This window comes from Coregonus lavaretus (assembly GCF_964263955.1).
Source record: "Coregonus lavaretus genome assembly, chromosome: 16".
Classification (NCBI taxonomy): Eukaryota; Metazoa; Chordata; class Actinopteri; order Salmoniformes; family Salmonidae; genus Coregonus; species Coregonus lavaretus.
Window position 1 is genome coordinate 27,525,264 of NC_140003.1, and position 23,263 is coordinate 27,548,526.

Below are 23,263 nucleotides of genomic sequence, written 5' to 3' on the forward strand. Positions count from 1 at the left end.
AAACAAGCATATCCTCGCATCCTCTCTCTGTCATCATGGAGCTGGGTGCCTCTGCTCCTAACTCCTAAACTGTCATGCCGCCTGCGATTCTGAAATCCTGCTTAGAGGCAGAAAGACGCTGCTCAATTCAACGGGCTTTATGCGGCGCTATGCCTCGCCATGTGGCACGGTGCTCAGGGTTTTAGATGTGATAGCCTGGCGACTGGGCTGCTGTGTGTGTGTCTGTGTGGGGAGCAGGGCAGTGACTGGATGTGGCAGCGTGATGGGTCACATCACAGCTGGGACTCTCTCTCTGCCCAGGGAGAGACAGAGAGGAGGACTGATGCCATACAGTCTACAAGCCGGAAACATAGTGGAGAGGAGAGGACTGCTAAATCTACAGATGTAGGAACTTAATTTGAGCCAGTTTTCTACAGCAGGAAAATAATCCTGAAGCAAAAGGAAATGTGAATTATTATGTGGATTATAATTAATGGACATTATTGTAGGGCTCGAAACATTTTTCATAAGGGAAAATCAAGTCTGAAATTTCAAAGTGGAAATTACAGACTTCAGAAGCCTTTTTAAACCTCAAATACACTACACGTTTTACATTTCCTGCATTGTAGGAAAGTTCTCCTGCAACAGGGTGATCAAATTAAGATCCTACATCTGTAGCTTCAGGGGATCTCTCTGCCCAGGGAGAGACAGAGAGGACTGATGCCTTATACTGTAACACTTCCAGCTGTCTCCTGGAGACAGAGTGGAGACAGAGAGGAGACAGAGAGGAGAGGGCTGCTAAACTTCCAGCCTAGTACAGCCCTGATGAGGTGTTAAGTAAGGACATGTTTTTGTTTACTAATACTATAAGCCTTTTAGAGTTGTGAGAGAGCGTGTTGAGAGTGTGTGTGAAGTATGTCCTTAAAGAGCTTGTGTGTGTATATGCAGAGTGTTGTGTGTCGAGCTGAAAGTCGTCCTGTGATTTCTGTGATCTAATAATAATCTACAACGGGTGTGTGTGTGTAAGGGCGGGTGGTGGGACGCATGAGAAGGGGCCTGATGGGAGGGATCAGGGATGAGTTTGTCTTTGAGGGAGAGATGACAGACACACAATACGCATGAAGCATTAAGATGACACTGACAGGCAGAGAGGAAAACGTGCATGAAACAAGTCTTAGATCATGCACAACAATCCACTGTATATTGCTGCAAGCCATTTGGACCTGCATGCCACTCTATTTACATGATATGCATATGACATTGTTTGACCTGTATACATAAACATGTGAACACTTCATGATATGCATCCTTGCAAGTAAGCACATGTACGTTTAAGAATTTCCTCAGCCCAGTTTGTATTCAAATTTAAAAATCAATACAGTTATTGATTAGTTATCTTTATCGGATCACTTTGATAAATGATGCACATTTATCAGATTACTTTCAGAAGGTATGGGGGGCTTCCGGAGGCAACATTAACTAAAGGGAACAAACGGCTTTGATTGAGATATAGAAATAAAAAGGAAATTACTAGATAATCAAAACATCACAAAACAAAGCGCTCAGATTATTTGAGCTAATTGACACCACAGGGACACAAACACACAGACGGTAAGACGGAGGTTGTTGGTCAAACTACAGAAAAGGTGGATCGGGGTAAAAAAAGAGACGGACAAAGAGGAAGATAGGAGGAAGAAAGGACGATAGGAAGGAAGAATGGCGTTACGTAGAGGAACCATGCGTGGTTCACCTTGGATCTGTCTAAAGGCAGCGGCCAGCACTGTGGGCTGAGAGGAGACCGAGCGATCCCACTCAGGGCTGAACAAGGGGTGATCATAGTATTCCTCATCAGAGTGGTAGGGGTCATCCTCGGGTACAGACACAGAGATGGAGGGGGCGAGGAAATTGCACCTCTCCCGAGAATTTTGGAAGCGGCGGAGAGGGCAGGCCTCCTCCTCCTCATCCTCTACATCTACAAACAACAGACACACAGGAGAAGAACATACTGCAGGGGAAATCTGGACACACACACAGAAACACACAGGTAGGGAGGGAGGGAGGGAGGGGGGAGAGGGATGTAGTGTTGGGGGGGAGAGAGACAGAGAGAGAGAGCGCGCGAGAGAGAGCGCGCGAGAGAGAGAGAGAGAGAGAGAGAGAGAGAGAGAGAGAGAGAGAGAGAGAGAGAGAGAGAGAGAGAGAGAGAGAGAGAGAGAGAGAAAGAAAGAGAAGCAGAGAGAAAGAGAGACTGAGGAGATAGATGAGAAACTGACAGAGAAAGAGAAAAGGAAAGAGAGAGAGAGAGAACAAGAGAAAAAGTCAGATAAAGGGTGAAAGAGAGAGAGAGGCAACAAGACAAAGACACAAGGACAGTGGCCAGCAACTGAAAGTGAGTTTGGAGCCTGCCATACTCAAAGAGAAGATGGGTGGACCACACAGTCAGAACAACGTAACAGAGACAGCAATGTAAAGCGATGTAACAATGAAATCCATTGAAAGCCAGTGTTAGTGAACCGACTGCTGAAGTGCTGATGAACAGTGTTGTAGTGCCATCAGTGGGCCGACAACTTTGCCAGCGGCGGGCCGCTAGTGGGCCACTACATGCTTGTTTGCTAGGTGTTTGCTCACTGCCCCTAGTAGCTCAGTGGTGCCAAGGTATTCTCTTATAAAAAAAACTAAACCATTACTAAATGATTTGAAAAATATATTTAAATCTAAGGGAGATGGCTATGATTCATTATATAGGAAGAGAGGAAGCTATGTAGCTAACAAGTCAATTCAACTACCAATAACCAGTCTGTCTGAGCATGGCTGTCTCCTCCCACAAAATCTGTCATAGGTCACATGTCCACTGCAGTCAGAGTAGACTAGACAAACACAGACAACAGACAACAGGCCAGGCACGATCAGAAACAAACCAGGAAGACAAAAAAGCATGGGCCAACAACAAGCAAAAATCAACAAGAAGACATGCTTGATGAAGGTGTGTCTGTCTAAAGACAAAGACACATAAGTGGAAACAGAAGAGGTTAGGAAGGCAAACAGGCTACCAGAGTTATATCTGCAAGGACAGGAGGGGTGGATGATCAAAGTTAGAGGGGAGGAAGGATGCCGGTGGGGGGTGAGGAGGGGCAAGGTCATGCACTGGCATTCCAAGATGCATGGTCAGGGAAGGGGGGAAGATAAAGGAGTATGGGCTTGTGAATGGAGTGATTGAGGTAAAGAAGTGATGAAGGTGAGACAATTTCTAATTCCAGGGGAAAAGGAAGATAAGGAGGAGGGAGAATACTTATGTTTACTTCCACAAAAAGAGAATACATGTCTAAGAAACACTTCCTGGGTTTCTGTGTAACAACATGATCCAGGTGATTGGTTAGCCCCAAGGTGACACATACTGTATCCTCCAAGGCAGGAGGAATGGGGTTCCAAGGGTCTCAGCACGGTCAAATACAGTCTTGATGATAACACATCATTCACACACAGTTCTCTCCTTCTCCATCTCTCTCTCTCTCTCTCTCTCTCTCTCTCTCTCTCGCTCTCTCGCTCTCCCTCTCCCTCTCCCTCTCCCTCTCCCTCTCCCTCTCCCTCTCCCTCTCCCTCTCCCTCTCCCTCTCCCTCTCCCTCTCCCTCTCCCTCTCTCCGGACCTTACCTTGCTCCAGAGGTCTGAAGCGGTGCTCAGCAGCAGGTGAGGGAGGAGGGGAGGGGGGCAGGTTTGCCGTATCTTCAACTACAGAAAGACAAAACAGAAGGGGACAGACAAGCATGGAGGGATGAGAATTTATAGGGCGTGAAGTTTGAAAACAGCTAGCTAATTGACAACCCTGTGTGTGTCTGTTGAGATAGTAGCTGATTAAGCCTGGAGAGGAGAGGAGGTAATGAATGAGTCTTTCTGCTCTCTCTCTCTCTACCTGTCTCTCTCTGGTTAATCCTTTAAAGCTCCTCTGACAGTCTCTGTGAACAGTAGAGATGGGAATAAATACTATAATGGCTGTTTTTCGCTGAGTAATTCCTCCAGTGAGGATTCTCTGGTGGACATTTTATGAAATGCGAGGGAAGAATTCGGCTTCATCATTTCAAGAAGCTGCATTTATATTATCAACTGTAATAGTGAATTAGCTAATACTAGTAATACAAATACATTACTGTAATACAAATACATTTACAACAGACAGCCTATTTAAAGCAATGCAGAACTGGCTCTGTTGTAGCCTCTACAGTATATCCCCATTTTGATGTGTATCTGTCAGCTCCACACTCCATAGATGTAGTATGCAGTAGATTTGCTGACAGACAGAGTCCTCACTGCTGGTTATTATAGATGTGCTGACAGACAGATGTCCCATTAGGGGATAGAGAAGCTCAGGGCCGTGCACAGACCCTATTTATTTCTGTAACAACACACTCACTCATCACAAATTGTGAGCAAGCTAGTTACAGTGCCTCCTACATTTACATTTTAGTCATTTAGCAGACGCTCTTATCCAGAGCGACTTACAGTTAGTGAATACATATTTTTTTATACTGCCCCCCGTGGGAATCGAACCCACAACCCTGGCGTTGCAAACGCCATGCTCTATCAACTGAGCTACATCCCTACCGGCCATTCCCTCCCCTACCCTGGACGACGCTGGGCCAATTGTGCGCCGACCATGAGTCTCCCGGTCGCGGCCGGCTGCGACAGAGCCTGGATTCGAACCAGGATCTCTAGTGGCACAGTTAGCACTGCGATGCAGTGCCTTAGACCACTGCGCCACTCAGGAGACAAAGACATGACTGACATTGGGAAAAGAGGGAACGCTATCAGCTGATCATTGATGTTGATGATTGATGTAAATCTTCTAGTTAGCTAGCTAGATTTTATTTTTTATGATTGTGATTTATCTTCAATGCTCTTAAATAATAACTTCATAATATAGCTTAATATTCATAATTTCTAACTCATGATATATGGCTGGCTGGCTAGAGGCTTGTGTGTATATTTTAGTATAGGGAGGTCAGCTAGAGTCTAGACTACCTGTGTTCAGTGCTTAAAAATTAATTAATTAATTATTTGGAGATCGGGAGGTGCCGGAACAAAAAGTGGGTGTGAGAGGGTAGTGACCTGGGGAGCTCTGAAGTACCAGAACACATGAGGAAAAAAAATTCACCTTTATAATAACGCATTGCATGCATAGCCTATCAGCGCATTTGCGTGTAATGACATTGAGTAGAAGAGTAGAGGCGCTTAGAATTTTCACACACAGGGAAACATTTTAGTAGCCTAGTGTCCGGGAAAAATGTGGCCTTTTATAAACACATTTAATGCAATTCTACATAATTTTTTATGACTAGAGACTTTGGCAGAATCTTTTTTCATAGGCCTACCGCACAAATGATTGAAATGACAGGCTACTTTGACACTGACAAACTGAGAATCTGAGATAAATAAAAACGACCTTGTCTTGAATCCATCAACAGCCTAGGCCTAGGTGAGTAGAGACGCACATGTTGTAATATACTGTAAGGATGACATTATAATCCTAAAAAAGCTTTCACTGACTCACCCAATCATGCGCAGCTCACTCGCCGGAGATGGCCATGCACCCATGCCAAAAGCCTATCTCTCTCTTGTTTTACTTATACTGAACAAAAATATAAACGCAAGATGTAAAGTGTTGGTCCCATGTTTCATGAGCTGAAATCAAATATCCCAGAAATGTTCCATACACAAAAATCGTATTTCTCTCAAATGCTGTCCACAAATTAGTTTACATCCCTGTTAGTGAGCATTTCTCCTTTGCCAAGATAATCCATCCACCTGACAGGTGTGGCATATCAAGAAGCTGATTAAACAGCATGATCATTACACAGGGGCACCTTGTGCTGTGGACAATAAAAGGCCACTCGAAAATGTGCAGTTTTGTCACACAACACAATGCCACAGATGTCTCAAGTTTTGAGGGAGCGGGCAATTGGCATGCTGACTGCAGCAATGTCCAACAGAGCTGTTGCCAGATAATTTAATGTTCATTTCTCTACCATAAGCCATCTCCAACGTCATTTTAGAGAACTTGGCAGTACGTCCAACTGGCCTCACAACCGCAGACCTCATGTAACCACGCCAGCCCAGGACCTCCACATCTGGCTTCTTCACCCTCGGGATCGTCTGAGACCAGCCACCCAGACAGCTGATGAAACTGAGGAGTATTTCTGTTTGTAATAAAGACCTTTTGTGGGGAAAAACTAATTCTGATTGTCTGGGCCTGGCTCCCCAGTGGGCGCCCCTGCCCAGTCATGTGATATCCATAGACTAAGGCCTAATGAATTTGTTTCAATTGACAGATTGTTTCAAGTACAACTCCGTAATATTGTTGAAATTGTTGCATGTTGCGTTTATATTTTTATAAGAAATAAATGATGAAGTGCTGCTGTGCTTCAGCCAACCAGACTGAATATTGATGATGATGTAAATCAAGTGTTAATCAAATGTTATGCTGCTGTGGCAGTACTGTTTATATTTAAACTAGGTATCTTGCTACACACACTCGACCGGTGACCGCATCTCAAGACATGCATTGTTTGGATACTGGGTGCACGCAATCTCCGTACAGGGCAGACTGGTAAAAAGGCACATGTGAGTGCCGTACAGAGCAGACCAACTGACGGGTAGGGGTGGTGAACTTGACGTCACAACGACTTGGGGGCAGTCGGTTCAGAACAAAAATGTTTTAAATATATATACACCACCACCCAAAAGGGCACTTGGTGAGTGGGAGGGCAAAGGGGCAGGTGCTCAGGCACAGGTAGACCCCTATCTACTACATGTTGAGGGTCAATGTTGCTATGTGGTCTCCAGATGGCTGATCTGGGATCTGCTCTGCTTTGCTCTGGGCTTACTCCCCCACCACTACCACCATGTTAGATCTTCTCTGACAGCTGTCCGGTCCTAGCACTGCTCTTTAATCCCTACACACGCACACACACATGCACACATGCACGCACGCACACACACACAGACGTACACACACACACCAACAGCACCATTTTAGTCCATTGACATCGGCCAAAAGGACCTCTGTGTCACTCTCAGAATAGCTATGCTCCTCTGGAGGGGTGGGGAGGGAAGAGACGGGAGGGTCGTGTGTGTGTACCTGACTGCAGTCTTGTCTCCTGTTCTCCCTTCAGTACTGCCACTGCTTCCGCTGTCACCTCCTGCACGATTCGCGCAGACACTTGCTCTGTGGGACACACACACACACACACACACACACACACACACACACACACACACACACACACACATAGACACACACATAAACACACACAGTTAGACACACAGGCACCCACAGTCATCAGTGACATGTCTAGACCAACAATATCTTGCTAATCATAGCGTGTTAAGGAAATATTTACTTAAGGTCAGTACTTATTGATTGATAATTCATTTAATGATTGCTTTCTGTCTATCTAAGGCTGAATGTTTAATATGCAGAGAACCATGGTGAGAGAAAATTACAAAATAAAAATATGAAATAGACAATCTATACTTGGCAGCATTCTAACTGCAGGCATCACCATGGAAACACCAGTTCAGACAGGAAGACAGCAGCCAAACCTACTGGCCAATCAGAAATGGCTCTGGCCGTGGGCCTGTGATTGGCTGATAACTTTGAGTCAGCAATGGTGTGGGATGCCCAGGTCATACTCACTACAAACCAAAAGGAAGCAACGGAAGCATATTTTTTGTCGCAAAACGTTTGCTACGGTGTGCACTAATGAACATGACCCGGATACACTCCACTGGTCACAAACTATTTAATCTAGATGATACCTTTACCCATAGGTTTACAGTACAATGATTAAAACAGCAATTAAACCACCTAGGATGATAAAGATGATGTTAAGTAATTGTAAAACTGATGTGGAGTGGACTGAGGTCAGAAGAAAATTGATTTGTATGTATGTGTGTGTGTGGGTGTGTGTATGTAGGGTTTGTGTATACAGTGGGGGGAAAAAGTATTTAGTCAGCCACCAATTGTGCAAGTTCTCCCACTTAAAAAGATGAGAGAGGCCTGTAATGTTCATCATAGGTACACGTCAACTATGACAGACAAATTGAGAAAAAAATGTCCAGAAAATCACATTGTAGGATTTTTTATGAATTTATTTGCAAATTATGGTGGAAAATAAGTATTTGGTCACCTACAAACAAGCAAGATTTCTGGCTCTCACAGACCTGTAACTTCTTCTTTAAGAGGCTCCTCTGTCCTCCACTCGTTACCTGTATTAATGGCACCTGTTTGAACTTGTTATCAGTATAAAAGACACCTGTCCACAACCTCAAACTCCACTATGGCCAAGACCAAAGAGCTGTCAAAGGACACCAGAAACAAAATTGTAGACCTGCACCAGGCTCGGAAGACTGAATCTGCAATAGGTAAGCAGCTTGGTTTGAAGAAATCAACTGTGGGAGCAATTATTAGGAAATGGAAGACATACAAGACCACTGATAATCTCCCTCGATCTGGAGCTCCACGCAAGATCTCACCCCGTGGGGTCAAAATGATCACAAGAACGGTGAGCAAAAATCCCAGAACCACACGGGGGGACCTAGTGAATGACCTGCAGAGAGCTGGGACCAAAGTAACAAAGCCTACCATCAGTAACACACTACGCCGCCAGGGACTCAAATCCTGCAGTGCCAGACGTGTCCCCCTGCTTAAGCCAGTACATGTCCAGGCCCGTCTGAAGTTTGCTAGAGTGCATTTGGATGATCCAGAAGAGGATTGGGAGAATGTCATATGGTCAGATGAAACCAAAATAGAACTTTTTGGTAAAAACTCAACTCGTCGTGTTTGGAGGACAAAGAATGCTGAGTTGCATCCAAAGAACACCATACCTACTGTGAAGCATGGGGGTGGAAACATCATGCTTTGGGGCTGTTTTTCTGCAAAGGGACCAGGACGACTGATCCGTGTAAAGGAAAGAATGAATGGGGCCATGTATCGTGAGATTTTGAGTGAAAACCTCCTTCCATCAGCAAGGGCATTGAAGATGAAACGTGGCTGGGTCTTTCAGCATGACAATGATCCCAAACACACCGCCCGGGCAACGAAGGAGTGGCTTCGTAAGAAGCATTTCAAGGTCCTGGAGTGGCCTAGCCAGTCTCCAGATCTCAACCCCACAGAAAATCTTTGGAGGGAGTTGAAAGTCCGTGTTGCCCAGCGACAGCCCCAAAACATCACTGCTCTAGAGGAGATCTGCATGGAGGAATGGGCCAAAATACCAGCAACAGTGTGTGAAAACCTTGTGAAGACTTACAGAAAACGTTTGACCTGTGTCATTGCCAACAAAGGGTATATAACAAAGTATTGAGAAACTTTTGTTATTGACCAAATACTTATTTTCCACCATAATTTGCAAATAAATTCATAAAAAATCCTACAATGTGATTTTCTGGATTTTCTTTTCTCATTTTGTCTGTCATAGTTGACGTGTACCTATGATCAAAATTACAGGCCTCTCTCATCTTTTTAAGTGGGAGAACTTGCACAATTGGTGGCTGACTAAATACTTTTTTCCCCCACTGTATATGTTGTATTGTAAACCTTAGTGAACCATACATCCATGATTCCTGTGCATATGGACTCCAATATATACTGTAGATCCATACCATATCCTTAATTTTACACTCATGAGCTTTACTGTCATCATTTAGTGTTTTTGAGAATGTCAGTCTCCTGAACCGTGTAATTGACATGGCAACAGTGTATTTCAGTGGGATTAGTTAGTTGGTGGTGGAAAGCTTTTGTTGTCACGACGTGGAGCTGTTTCAGGACCATTTTCCACCCACCAGACACTCACACACACATGCACACAGACACATGCAAGCATGCATCTGCACAAACACGCACAAACACACACACACACACACACACACACACACACACACACATACATACGTCTTCTGGGAACACTCACCCACTCAAATTAGCCTGCTTTCTGTGGTTCCATTTTACAGAGAAAAGGAGTGCCATACACACATGGACAGATACTTGTCATTGCCTAGCAGATCAACCACACAGCATGACATTCCAACAAACACAGTCCAGCGCTGCGTCTCAAATAACACCTGTGTTGTACTTCTCTTGACCAGAGCCCCACGGGCAATTTTCAGTGTCCGCATAGAAGCAAAGCAAATTGCCATCGTCAGAGGTTCTATGCCCTTTTCTAGTCATTCTTTTACTTTTGTCTCTATCCTGATTCTTTCGACAACACCATAACATCATTCTATTCTAGAGCCCATAGCTTGGTTATGATGAACTCCCTCCAGACAGACAGACAGACATGTGCCGCTCACGCCCTCACCTAGACAGATACCCACTCTCCATCGCTCTTGCCCTCCCTCCCTCCCTCTTCACAGACTGGGCAGTGATGTGTCCTGCATCCAGATCAAATTCTGTCTCGAATGCACACGACGACATGTTCTCACACACATCTCCAACACACACATGCACACACACACACACAGCATCACCAGGTCGTTGGGTTAATTCCAGTGAAACAGCACTATCTGACAGAAACAAACCACACACACAAAATAAACATATCTACTGTCTACTCTAATTCTAATGATAGCTGTCTTCTTCAGTCTCGTTTCAGCCCTTCCTGACAGAAGGAGTTGTGTCAAAAGCCATTTACAGTGACAGATCTTACTTATCTTACCAAGTTTGTCTCATTGGCCTTAACACATGAATAAATAAATAAATAAATAAAAACATGACAAATAAAAATAAGGCACATTTTATATCAATAAAACACCAGTGTAAAAGAGAAGAACAGTTATACTCTAATCCAAAGCCACAACTACAATCCTCCCAGACATGCAGACAATGCTGTACTGAGCTACACTACCAGGACAGAAAAGGTTTTTTTATTACCTGTACTGGTTAGACCAGACCAGACCAGTAGAGCAAAGCGAAAACTGATTCTCTTTGAGCAGAGACCTGAGGCAGCCACAGAGTCAGACACACTGCCAAATGCAGGCTTGCACCTCACCGCAGGGTGGAGAGGGGAGAAAGAGAGAGAGAGAGAGAGAGAGAGAGAGACAGCCGGCGAGATACCACCGCCAAAACTCTGTGTTGCCACAGCAACACACAACCTAGGTGGTCTGGGCCCTGTCTAATTGTGAGCTATGGTTGCTCTGTTCCCATCCTCAGCCCCTCCCCTCATCTCCCCTCTCTCGCAATGTCTGTGAGAGCTCACCTGCCACACCCATGACCAACATGATGCTGCCAAAGGTATTGACTGACTGAATAACTGCACCCCCTGTACATGGTGAAGCTCATGAACACCATGACAACTGTGTCCTCCACAACTACCTCAACAGAAAACCATGACAACTGTGTTCTCCACAACCACGTCAACAGAAAACCATGACAACTGTGTCCTCCAGAACCACCCAAACAGACAAGAGTCAAAACAACAGAGTCAAACATCAGTTAATACCATCCTAAAACACAATACACAGATAATGCTGGTGGTTATTATCAGTATAGTTAATATTGAAATGATATTACAGTTTGTATTGAAATGTTATACAGATGTGAATGTCTGTAAATGTTCACAGCATACTACATTGGATGACTAGCAATGCGGCAAGTTTACAAGCTACACATCTCACTTATCCAGTAGACACAGCAGGCCTCCTAATCTTCAGTTCCATACTTTAGTTCTTTGAAGTCATGGACAAGTCTTTGTTGCTCAAGGACATGGCACTTCTCTTCTCAACGCAATCACCCTAATTCAACCCAACGGCTGCTGCATTGAAGCCTCAAATTGCGGCTTCAATGGCTCTTGGGCATCTGGAGGGCTTTAGAGTGGAAAAGCGGCAACTTGCAGGGTTGAAGTGTGCCAACTAGGTCCAACTCTAGGCCCCCTGCCACCCTACTGTACTCCCATCCTGTCCTCCCTGCCCTGGCCTCATAAAACACTCCCTCAGACAGACACAAAGCTGAGGTGGATCTCTCTGTATGATATTGCCAGTGGTCCAGCACCCATATTCACAAAACCTCTCAGAGTAAGAGAGCTGGTATAGGATCAGCTTTGCCTTTTAGATCATAATAAATAAGATTCCATGGACAGGGAGGACCTGATCTTAGATCAGCACTTGTACTCTGAGAGGCTTTGTGACTACGGCTTCAGGTCTTAACTGACACTATCAAACACAGAGGATTGGCACTGCTCTATGGTCAAGACTTGTATTCAGCAGCATTAGGTTTGATACCAATTGATTGTGAGATGATGTTCCAGTGCCTTTAATGTGTCTTGGTGATAATGAGGTAAAAGGAAAACTGCTGGCGTTAGATATAGTCATTATGAAAGACCAGAGAGGAGCAGGTTGTTCTGTCTTCTAAAACACTGACAGACAGGGAACCATGCTGTCCGCTGCCTTCCTTAACAAGCACCATGAGAGAAGCTGTAAGATGCTAAAACAACATTGGAAGTTAGATGATAGTTAGGCAATGGCATAGTGTTATGCACGTTCATATTGCATGACACAGCATAATGTCATAGTGTCATGCAGTGTTCTGTTATGGTTGGGTGGAGCTGTATTATGTGTTTGCATAAGTTAAAGGATTCAAAACTCTGTGAAATAAATGTACATTTACATACATCATATTCTTTATATGCCAAACACTTACCTGAAGACTATAGAAAGCACTTGGCATTTAGACACATAATAGTACAACGGCTTCAGTGACCTCGTTAAAAGTCAATGTCTTTGAAAGACAGTTGTAATTACCCGATCGTTCCATCGCTACAGAGTGTGGGGATTAAATGTCAACAAAGTTGTAAATGGACGTTAATTAACAGATGCTCTAGTCAATGTTTGAAACAGACTATTTGAGCACTACCCACACTGTGCAGGCTAGACACTAATGGAGCTCATCCCACAGGGTACAGAAGATACTCTTTGTCTGACTTCCTTACTGCTTCTTCTTGACCAAGTATGGGAAGTGTGGTCTTAAATAGTGCATGGTATTCAATCTAACAGGCTAGGTGAATGATGCTGTCTAAATGAATAATAGACATGAAAGGTCTGGTCCTGGCAACATACCACAGTTACAAAAGAGGTACAGGAGGTTAATACGACTCCTGTCAGAAATGTTGAATATGTTTCTGTTCTGTAAATGGTGGAAAGTGGAGGTAGTGGGTGGTGGTAGGTTCTGTGTGTCAGCAGAAATAGAAATGTAAAGGCAGAAAGACTGCAGGAACAATAGACAGAACAATAGAGCTCTGGCAAACTAAATTGTAGAGGAGCCACTGCCATGGCAACAAGAGGAGGGAACAGAGCGGGGTACAGTCAGTGTGTGTTGAGAGGGAGAGAAGGAGAGGGGTGTGTGTGTGTGTGTGTCTCGCTCTGGGAAAACACAGAGATTTTCACCCTTAATTGCCACAGTAATAATGGAGATGAATCTACTGAGGGTGCTTCACTGTTCACTGTTCCTCCCACACAGTGAGAGGTAGGGGCCCACTAAGTGCCTGCTAGACACACACGCACAGAATGACCAACCAAACAGAATGACCAACCAAACAGGATGACCAACCAAACAGGATGACCAACCAAACAGGATGACCAACCCCTGTGTGTGTGTGTGTGTGTGTGTGTGTGTGTGTGTGTTTGTGTGTGTGTACAGTGTATATCTGTGCTCAATTCTAATTGACAGGTACAACTCGGCCACATTGTATAGTCACAAAAAGTTTGGTCAATACTGATTAAGTATGTCGGTACAATACAGTAGTTATAGAAGCTCTGTCACTGAGTCTCAGATATCAGGTGTCCTTACCAGCCGTAACTGCTAGGTCGCCGTTGAAGCCGTTCTCTCTGGCGGTGTAGGAGGGTGGTGCTGCTCCATGGGCGGTCCCTGGCTGGCAGGCCCTGTAAGAGGGGGGGTAGCCGTTAGCCCCGTGGGCTGGGGGGGGAGAGGGGTCCTGTGCCCCCGACGGGTCCCAATGGGGGTGGCTGTCCTCAGGTTGGCGACCGTCTGCCATGCTGGAGGTCAGTGGCGGCCAGGGAGGTCTTTCCTTATGGCTGGGAGAAGAAGAAGGAGATTTTTACTTTATTTTCTATTGTCACTGGACACAGAGATTCATCTTTCAGCTTTTTCCCCAACCCGCTCTAGACACACACACACCCACGAAGAGGTTGGAGCACAGGGTCAGCTGCAGTACAGCACCACTGAAGCAGTTTAGAGGGAGGGGAGAGTATATGGTCATGTCATGGCCAATAATAGTGGTAGCATAATGGCTATTAACACTAAAATCGCCACATCCATTTTTGAGGTGTTATGGCACAATGGCTATTAACAGTTTGGCAGGGAGAAGAGACTGTATAAATGTGTTCCTTAGATGGGGTATGATAAGAAACTGGGATAGAATGGTCATGTCACTGTCTTTACAATATGCTGGCACATAATGGTTATTAACACTTTGGCAGGGATACAGAAGGTATTGATTTGGTGGAGGAGAACCAAAGGACATCATTCATATTCAAAACACTGTTTCGCCTCAGCTCACGAATCACCCCCCACATCTACAGACAGACTGGAGAGTTGGTTTATGGACTTCAGTTCACAGGGCATCTCTCTCTCTCTCTCTCTCTCTCTCTCTCTCTCATCTCTCTCTCTCTCTCTCTCTCTCTCTCTCTCTCTCTCTCTCTCTCTCTCTCTCTCTCTCCTCTCTCTCTCTCTCTCTCTCTTCTCTCTCTTCTCTCTCTCTCTCTCTCTCTCTCTCTCTCTCTCTCTCTCTCTCTCTCTCTCTCTCTCTCTCTCTCTCTCTCTCTCTCTCTCTCTCTCTCTCTCTCTCTCTCTCTCTCTCTCTCTCTCTCTCTCATCTCTCTCTCTCTCTCTCTCTCTTCTCTCTCTCTCTCTCTCTCTCTCTCTCTCTCTCTCTCTCTCTCTCTCTCTCTCCACTCTCATACTCAGGGCTGTGATTGAGCTACACAGACACTGAAGGTCTCGTCTGCTGCTGCCTGCCTTGGTGTCATCCCGTTCTGATTCACAGCTAGCTGCACCACTGACATGAAATAGAGCCTCAGCCCTCCCTGAGAAATCAATAGGACTTTATGGAGCTGCTGTCAACCATAGCACCTCCGTACAACCCAGGGAAATATACATGACCAACACACACACACGCGGCATGCACACAGACAAACTCACAAGAAATGATCATTTGTCAATAGAAGTATAAAGCAACATGCAATACTGTGAACCAATCACAGGGAGGAAATAGACATGTTCACAGTAACTGCTGTTGTAGGGGTCAAAGGACAGAGGATAATGCCCTCCTGCTCGCTCAGTCAGTCAGTCTGTGTGTGTGTGTGTGTGTGTGTGTGTGTGTGTGTGTGTGTGTGTGTGTGTGTGTGTGTGTGTGGTGTCCAGCAGTACAGGCCAGGTCTCTGAGGTCAGAGCACAGCAGCCTCATCGCCACGGCACCCCACTGAGAGGCAGATTGCCAAGGGGCAACATGGGATAAGAAATCTACTAAACAGCAACAGAGAGTATATCGATTCAGCCAATCACAGGCCAGGAGCTTGGAAGCAGAGAGAGAGAGAGAGAGAGAGAGGAGAGAGAGAGAGAGAGAGAGAGAGAGAGAGAGGAGAGAGAGAGAGAGAGAGAGAGAGAGAGAGAGAGAAAGGTAGGAGGTAGGGGAGCGAGGGCAGTGGAGAGAAAGAGAGCAGGAGCAGGCTCTGATACTTTTTCGGAGCGGTGGAGTAGTAGAGAGGTGGTGGATGGAGGGGTGGAGAGGTGGATGAGTAGAGGGAAGGAGGACTTGGGAGGGTAGAAGGGTGGACCCGTGGAGGCAAACAGCTAACAGTACTTGAAGACCCTTTTCCCAGGCAAAGCATGTAAAATTGAAGTGCATGATAATGGAGTGTGTGGAAAGGCAATTTGTTACCTCGCTTGAGGTCCGTGGAGAGTTCAAGACTTAAGAGAAGCCTGATGGGCAAAGCAAAGCACTCAATAATGGAACCAAAGACTGATGCCTTGTTTCAGTACGGTGCTTACTGCTTACAGTATACAACACAGCCCCACAGAGCTGCTTAGTCCAACCACTGCTATTCCATCGACAGAATAGTAGTGACTGACTCCAGAACAGACCAGGCTGGGCAAGCATCACAATGAACAGACATACACAAGCCTCTGAGCATTAGGTTAAACATAGCCTTGACTTCATTTTATATTTATATTTTAGTTATTTAGCAGGTGCTCTTATCAAGAGCGACTTACAATAGTGAGTGCATACATTTTCATACTTTTTCATACTGGTCCCCCATGGGAAACGAACCCACAACCCTATAAGGTTCTATCTGAAAAAAGATGATTCCTAGTTCCGAGAAGTTACGAACCTTCATTGGTTTGAATGGTGTTCATAATTTTTATCATGTATTCTTTTTTTTACTTAACAACATGAATTAGGGTATTTGCAAACCACGCCCCCAAATATTCAAATGAGCACTCAGCTCTACTAATGAAGTAGCTGGGCTTGGTGTGGGCTAGTCTGTGCTGGGATTGGTGGGGGCTATCTCGTGTTGGGCTTGGTGGGGGCTATCCCGTGTTGGGCTTGGTGGGGACTAGCCCATTATGGCATGGTGTGGGCTAGCCTGTGCTGGGCTTGGTGTGGGCTAGACCATGTTGGGCTGGTGTTGGCTAGCCTGTGCTTGGCTGGTGTAGGTTTGATGTGGGCTAGCCGGTGTCGGCCTGATGTGGGCTTGAAACCCCACCTCTTTAAGGAATACCTGGGATAGGATAAAGTAATCCTTCTACCCCCCCACAAAAAAAACATATTGTAAAGTGGTTAACCCACTGGCTTTAAGGTGAATGCACCAATTTGTAAGTCGCTCTGGATAAGAGCGTCTGCTAAATGATGTAAATGTAAATGTAATGTAAATGGCTTGGTGTGGGCTAGCCGGTGTCGGGCTGATGTAGGCTAGCCGGTGTCGGGCTGATGTAGGCTAGCCGGTGTCGGGCTGATGTAGGCTAGCCGGTGTTGGGCTGATGTGGGCTCTTTACATTCCCTTCCCGGTTGTAAAGACAGTGGGTGTCTCCCAATTGGTCCTACATGTATAAAGGGCTCTGGTCAAAAGTGCACAATTTAGGGAATAGGGATGCAGACATGGTCACTCTGCCTGTATCCCACATCATACCAGGGTTATAAATCCCTCCTTATTTATGACTACAACAACCTGAACCTCCTCAAAGAAAACCCTTCATCATCATTCAAGCCTTCTCTCTCTCTCCCCATCTCTCCATCTATCTCTCTCTCTCTGTCTGTCTGGTCTGCTGAGAAGGTCACTTTGAGCTGTGCCGATGGCAGACATCCAGGCTTACCCAGACCGTCCCAGACCTTAGCCAGCATTGGAGTGTCTGTGACAGGGACGGGGGATGAGGATGGAAGGCTTGGGGTTCCGATTCCTGGAGCCCCACAGGGCTGATTAAAGAGCATGTGGTGTTGGTGACCCATGACGGGAGTGTTGCTGGGTCCATCTGGCTGAAACAGCACCCTCTAGTGGACTGATACTGCTCTACAACACTGGGGTAGAGGGAATGAATAGGTAGCAATACTGAGCACTGGGGCAGGGTGGAGGCCAGCGTGTACCCACTATCCAGTCCCACAGAGATAGGATGATAGGATGATAGGATTATTGGATGCTCAGAGCCCGGATGGTAGGAAGGACATCTGGGGGAAAGGGGCGGGGGGATCGGGTGTCTGAAGCAGTATGTAGATTCCACATCGGACACGGCTACCTGTCCTCAGCCCTTCTCATCCCTCCCCACCCCTGTTTTTTACCCACCTCTCTTTCTGTCTGGACAATAGAAACTGGGTTGTTCAGTCTACCTCCCTAGAGTATGCCTGCTGCCCGCCAGTACTGTTACAAAGGGAGCTGAACTAAATATGACAACCACTGGAACTCAATGTGCTTTTAGGTGAGGAGAGAGTTAGAGAGCAGAAATAGGCACCGAAATAGAGAGGGTGTTTCAACCTTATATATAACACTATCAACTCTCCCCAATTAAAGCCAAACATGCTGGTAAAACTGTATTTACCTGGAATTAAAGGCATACATGTTTATGAGAAACTGATATCTAGGATATGACATCATCACCAGCTAGTTTATAAATACAGAGACAGTTCAGCTGAGGTACCCTTCACAAGGTCACTACACAACGCTGTCTCTCAGTCACAGTCAAATCCAGGACACACATCTAACACTGAACAAAAATATAAATGCAACATGCAACAATTTCAAAGATTTTACTGAGTTACAGTTCATATAAGGAAATCAGTCAATTGAAATAAATTCATTAGGCCCTAGTCTATGGATTTCACATGACTGGGAATATAGATATGCATCTGTTGGTCACAGATACCTTAAAATAAAAGTTAGGGGCGTGGATCAGAAAACCAATCAGTATCTGGTGTGACCACCATTTGCCTCATGCAGCACGACACTTCTCCTTCACATAGAGTTGATCAGGCTGTTAATTGTGGCCTGTGGAATGTTGTCCCACTCCTCTTCAATGGCTGTGACAAGTTGCTGGATCTTGGCGGGAACTGGAACACGCTGTCGTACACGTCGATCCAGAGCATCCCAAACATGCTCAATGGGTGACATGTCTGGTGTGCAGGCCATGGAAGAACTGGGACATCTTCAGCTTCCAGGAATTGTGTACAGATCCTTGTGACATGAGGCCGTGCATTATCATGCTGAAACATGAGATGATGAATGGCACGATGAATGGCAACTGTGGGCCTCAGGATCTCGTCACGGTATCTCTGTGCATTCAAATTGAAGAGCACACTTCTCCAGCGTGCCAGTGGCCATCGAAGGTGAGCATTTGCACACGACACCATACTGGCAGTCAGGTCAAGACCGTGGTGAGGATGACGAGCACGCAGATCAGCTTCCCTGAGACGGTTTCTGACAGTTTGTGTAGAAATTCTTCGGTTGTGCAAGCCCACAGTTTCATCAGCTGCCCGGGTGGCTGGTCTCAGATGATCCCATAGGTGAATAAGCCGGATGTAGGGTCCTGGGCTGGCATGGTTACATGTGTTCTGCAGTTGTGAGGCCGATTGGACGTACTGGAAAATTCTCTACAATGACGTTGGAGGTGGCTTATGGTAGAGTAACTGAGAGAGAGAGAGAGAGAGAGAGAGAGGGAGAGGAGAGGAGAGGAGAGGAGAGGAGAGGAGAGGAGAGGAGAGGAGAGGAGAGGAGAGGAGAGGAGAGGAGAGGAGAGGAGAGGGAGGGCGGGCGGGCGGGAGCGAGCGTGCGTGCGAACAGTACCTCAACATCTCTGCTCTGCCCCCGTTTGTGATGTGATGGTGACAACATCAAGTCTGGTTTTTGGGGGTGTTTTTTGCAACCAAATGGCTGGTCTACAGGCCCTTTGGGCACTGGTCAAATGTAGTACACTATAGGATGCCATTTGTCAGGCTGGTAACAACATTTAACATTTTATATTTTAGCAGACGCTCTTACCCAGAGTGACTTACAGGAGCAATTAGGGTTAAGTGCCTTGCTTAACAGCACATCAACAGATTTTTCAACTAGTCTGCTCAGGGATTGGAACCAGCGCCTTTTCGGGTACTGGCCCAACACTCTTAACTGCTAGGCTACCTGCCTCCAACAATTGCACCAACTGACCAGGGAAGTGGTGGAAATTAGCACAGGGCGGTCATCATTTTAGAGCTAAGCTCTGTCACATATACTGTAAAGAGTGATAGTAATGGCATCTTTTGTTGACACTAAGTCCGCCATGATTCGTTGAACAAAGCCTATGGGAAAATGAATGGAGTTTTTGTAGGGTTTTTGGATAAATGCCGAAAATAAGGTCTGTTGTAAACACAGGCTTAGGAGATCTTATTAGTTTTGTTCTATGAGATATCTTCATCAGCTAACTTTTTGTGAATTTTGAAACATTGATGTAATTTTAAAAAACACATAACGCACATAAAGACGTCATAATTCATAAAGGTCATGTTAACTGACTGATATTATCTCATAGAACAAACCGTATAACATCTCATAAGCCTCTGTTACCCTCAGACCTTATTTTCGGCGTTTATTCCAAAACCCTATTTTTTCCCCATTCATTTTACCCCTGTTACCCTCAGACCTTATTTTCGGCGTTTATTCCAAAACCCTATTTTTTCCCCATTCATTTTACCCATAGGAACGGCTGAACGAACCAGAGGTAAATCATTTCTGGTTTTTAGAACTACAAGCTGGCGAGCTCTATAGTTGTGCTGATGAATTGAAGAACAGGTACAACAACAGCATACAGTCCCAGCATTTGAAAATTCCAAGAAAACCAATTACTGGGGGAGCATGAATGCTGGGAAGATGAATGGAAAACTGTGAACGTGTTTTGCTTAACATCAGAGAACAGTGTGAATACGGTATGGTATTCTGAGAATATTGCTGTACAGGCCTAGTAGTGGTATCTCTTGTAGAAGCACAGCAACTGTCAAGGCAAGCTACTCTCAAGGTAATAAGTGACGTAGCCCACTCTTCTTCTTCTCCTCGTCCTTCCTTTTGTCCTCCCCTTCCTCTCTATCTTCCTACTCAGTCCTTTCTTTCTCATCTCTCTTTCTCCTCCTCCTCCTCTCCTTCCACTTATTCTTCCTCCTCTTCCTCTTCCTCCCACCCAGTTTGGATCCCCACTCTAGCCCCTCCCTCCCTCCCTCCCTCCCTCCCTCCCTCCCTCCCTACCTGCCTGCTTCCCTCTCTGCCTGCCTGCCTCCCTCTCAGCCTCCCTCCCTCCCTGCCTGCCGCCCTGCCTGCCTGCCTCCCTCTTCGCCTCCCTCCCTCCCACCTGCCCTCCTTGCCTCACTCCCAGTGTGTCTCAGTGTGTGTTTCAGTGTGTTTCAGTGTGTCTCAGTGGGTGTCTCAGTGGGTGTTTCAGTGGGTATGTCAGTGGGTGTTTCAGTGGGTGTCTCAGTGTGTGTCTCAGTGTGTGTCTCAGTGTGTGTCCCAATGTGTGTCTCAGTGTGTGTCTCAGTGTGTGTCTCAGTATGTTTCAATCTGTGAGTCACCTGGCTGCTGCATTGCAGGGTTATCCACTCACAGCTGGCTCACTGCAGGAGATAGGGAGCACAGAGAAGGAGCATAGAGGGGCATGGGGAGTGCAGATCCTCTATGTGGATCCTAGGGTGGTGGGCAGTGAGGGGATAGTGAGGTAAGGCTGCCAGTAAGGTAACTGATTCATTGATTCAGTTCTTTCACCATTTTCACACACATACAAGTAAACAAATTGTTGATGCAAATTGATGCAAAGATCCCCATAGGAAATAAAGGGAACAGCTCCCTATAAAATGAATGGCTTTGACTGGTTTTTGACCTGTTTCTCTATGTAATAATTCAGCTAAAGTGGGACATGGTGTACGGTGGTTAGAAATGTGATTTACTAGGACTATAGTAAGAAACTCAACTAGGCTGTACAGATGTAAGAGGGTGATTCTGTTTGTGAGATGCTAACTTTTGTTCTCTAGCAGTAGTGATCCACAGTAGTAGAGACTAATGAGGTCCTCCCTGTACCTGAAACAGCATCACATTTCCCCTCTTCCAGATCTAGAGGGCCCCTGTCTGTTTGTGAGACGTTGTCCTTTGTTTTCTAGTAGCAGTTAGAAGCAGCATCACAGACTAGAGAGGGCCTGTCTGTCTGTCTGTCTGTCGCGTGTGAGAGAGAGAGAGAGAGAGAGAGAGAGAGAGAGAGAGAGAGAGAGAGAGAGAGAGAGAGAGAGAGAGAGCGAGAGAGAGAGAGAGCGAGAGAGAAAAACTAAACGTCCCTCTGTCTCAGTGTCATTAGAGTGCCCTAAAACACTTCATGCGTTAAACGGAATCATTTGCATAGATCAAGCAAATCTTACTGGTTCAGTTTTATGTAACACACTACAAGTGCATAGCATAGCCAAATACATACAAATACACTGAGACACACACACACACACACACAAAGTCTTTGGGAGCTTGGAGTAATAGGCAGCTGGTTTGCTCGGTCAGAAAGAGAGAAGCGGGGCCTTCAAAGTTACGAGTGAGGGGGGTAGAGATCGAGATGGAGTATGGCTGTCCTATGTCACCTGCTACAGTCTACTCTGAGTGGGAAAGTGGGAGTTGAGGGGAATTGCTCTGAGGCCTCTCCGCACACATTAGTATAGCTGAATGGGAACCAGTCAGAGACTGTTGTGCTGGCCATCAGAGTACAGCCCAAGCATACACACACACACACACGTAGGCTCGGCCCGAAATGATGTGCTCTCTGACACCTGGAGTTGCATGGCAAATGGTCCAGGAACACAAGGAATGCACAAAGGACAATGCCCATGGACTAGTCAGCCTTCCCCCTCTGAGGGGCCAAAATGTATCTCTCCGTTACAGTGTTCAGAGGACTGACTATTGAATGTGATAGATACAAAACATGGATACTATAGTATTATTCTATCTGAAAGTTGTTCACTGAGGATAACTCTGACGCTATCTATATGGATATATTATCTCTGTGGTAACTTGTATCTGTACAGGGTAAACTCTGATTTACTCTATGCAAAAAGGTTATATGGTCCTCTCAGGAATTATTTATTATTTGCATTGGTCTCATCCCACACACAAGCTTTTCAATGCTGTGACGACCTGTGGAGATTGGGCCTTGGTCAGGTTAAACTGTAAATTTGGTATTGTTTAATTGGTCAATGGTGGTTGGTTTTGGGTTGAAAGGTTACACCTTCAGATGTTATAAATGGAATCAAATGCCTTTGTTCTTAATCGTATCCTGTATCCAGTCCATGGAGGAAGGTTGTATGATCAATTCTCATTTCCTCTGGCCTAGTAGGCATCTCTTTGTTCATGCTTTGTCTTCTAAGTTAACCTCTGGATCAATATGCCTAGAAGGATGTGTTGTAATGCTTGTTAATGCTTTGTAAATTAAGCTTTATGCCTTGTACTGTCTGTGAATCCATTCTTTGTACAATGTTAATTAAATAAACTCAGCAAAAAAATAAACGTCCCTTTTTCAGGACCCTGTCTTTCAAAGTGAATTGGTAAAAATCCAAATAACTTCACAGATCTTCATTGTAAAGGGTTTAAACACTGTTTCCAATGCTTGTTTAATGAACCATAAACAATTAATGAACATGCACCTGTGGATCGGTCGTTAAGACACTAACAGCTTACAGACGGTAGGCAATTAAGGTCACAATTATGAAAATTTAGGACACTAAAGAGGCCTTTCTACTGACTCTGAA

The 23,263-nt window shown here is 45.5% G+C and overlaps 1 protein-coding gene across 1 annotated transcript in view; it reads right to left on the bottom strand.

Moving 5' to 3' along the window:
• Window positions 1-14,011, bottom strand: part of map2 (microtubule-associated protein 2) — a gene marked incomplete at both ends in the record, with an annotated part of 53,061 nt that extends 39,050 nt beyond the window's left edge. Inside the window, 4 exons of the mRNA XM_084179265.1 lie at window positions 1,730-1,951; window positions 3,627-3,704; window positions 7,108-7,194; window positions 13,807-14,011. Coding sequence (XP_084035391.1) covers window positions 1,730-1,951; window positions 3,627-3,704; window positions 7,108-7,194; window positions 13,807-14,011 — 592 coding nt within the window. The remainder of the gene's footprint in view (window positions 1-1,729; window positions 1,952-3,626; window positions 3,705-7,107; window positions 7,195-13,806) is intronic.
• Window positions 14,012-23,263: the final 9,252 nt, after the last annotated feature.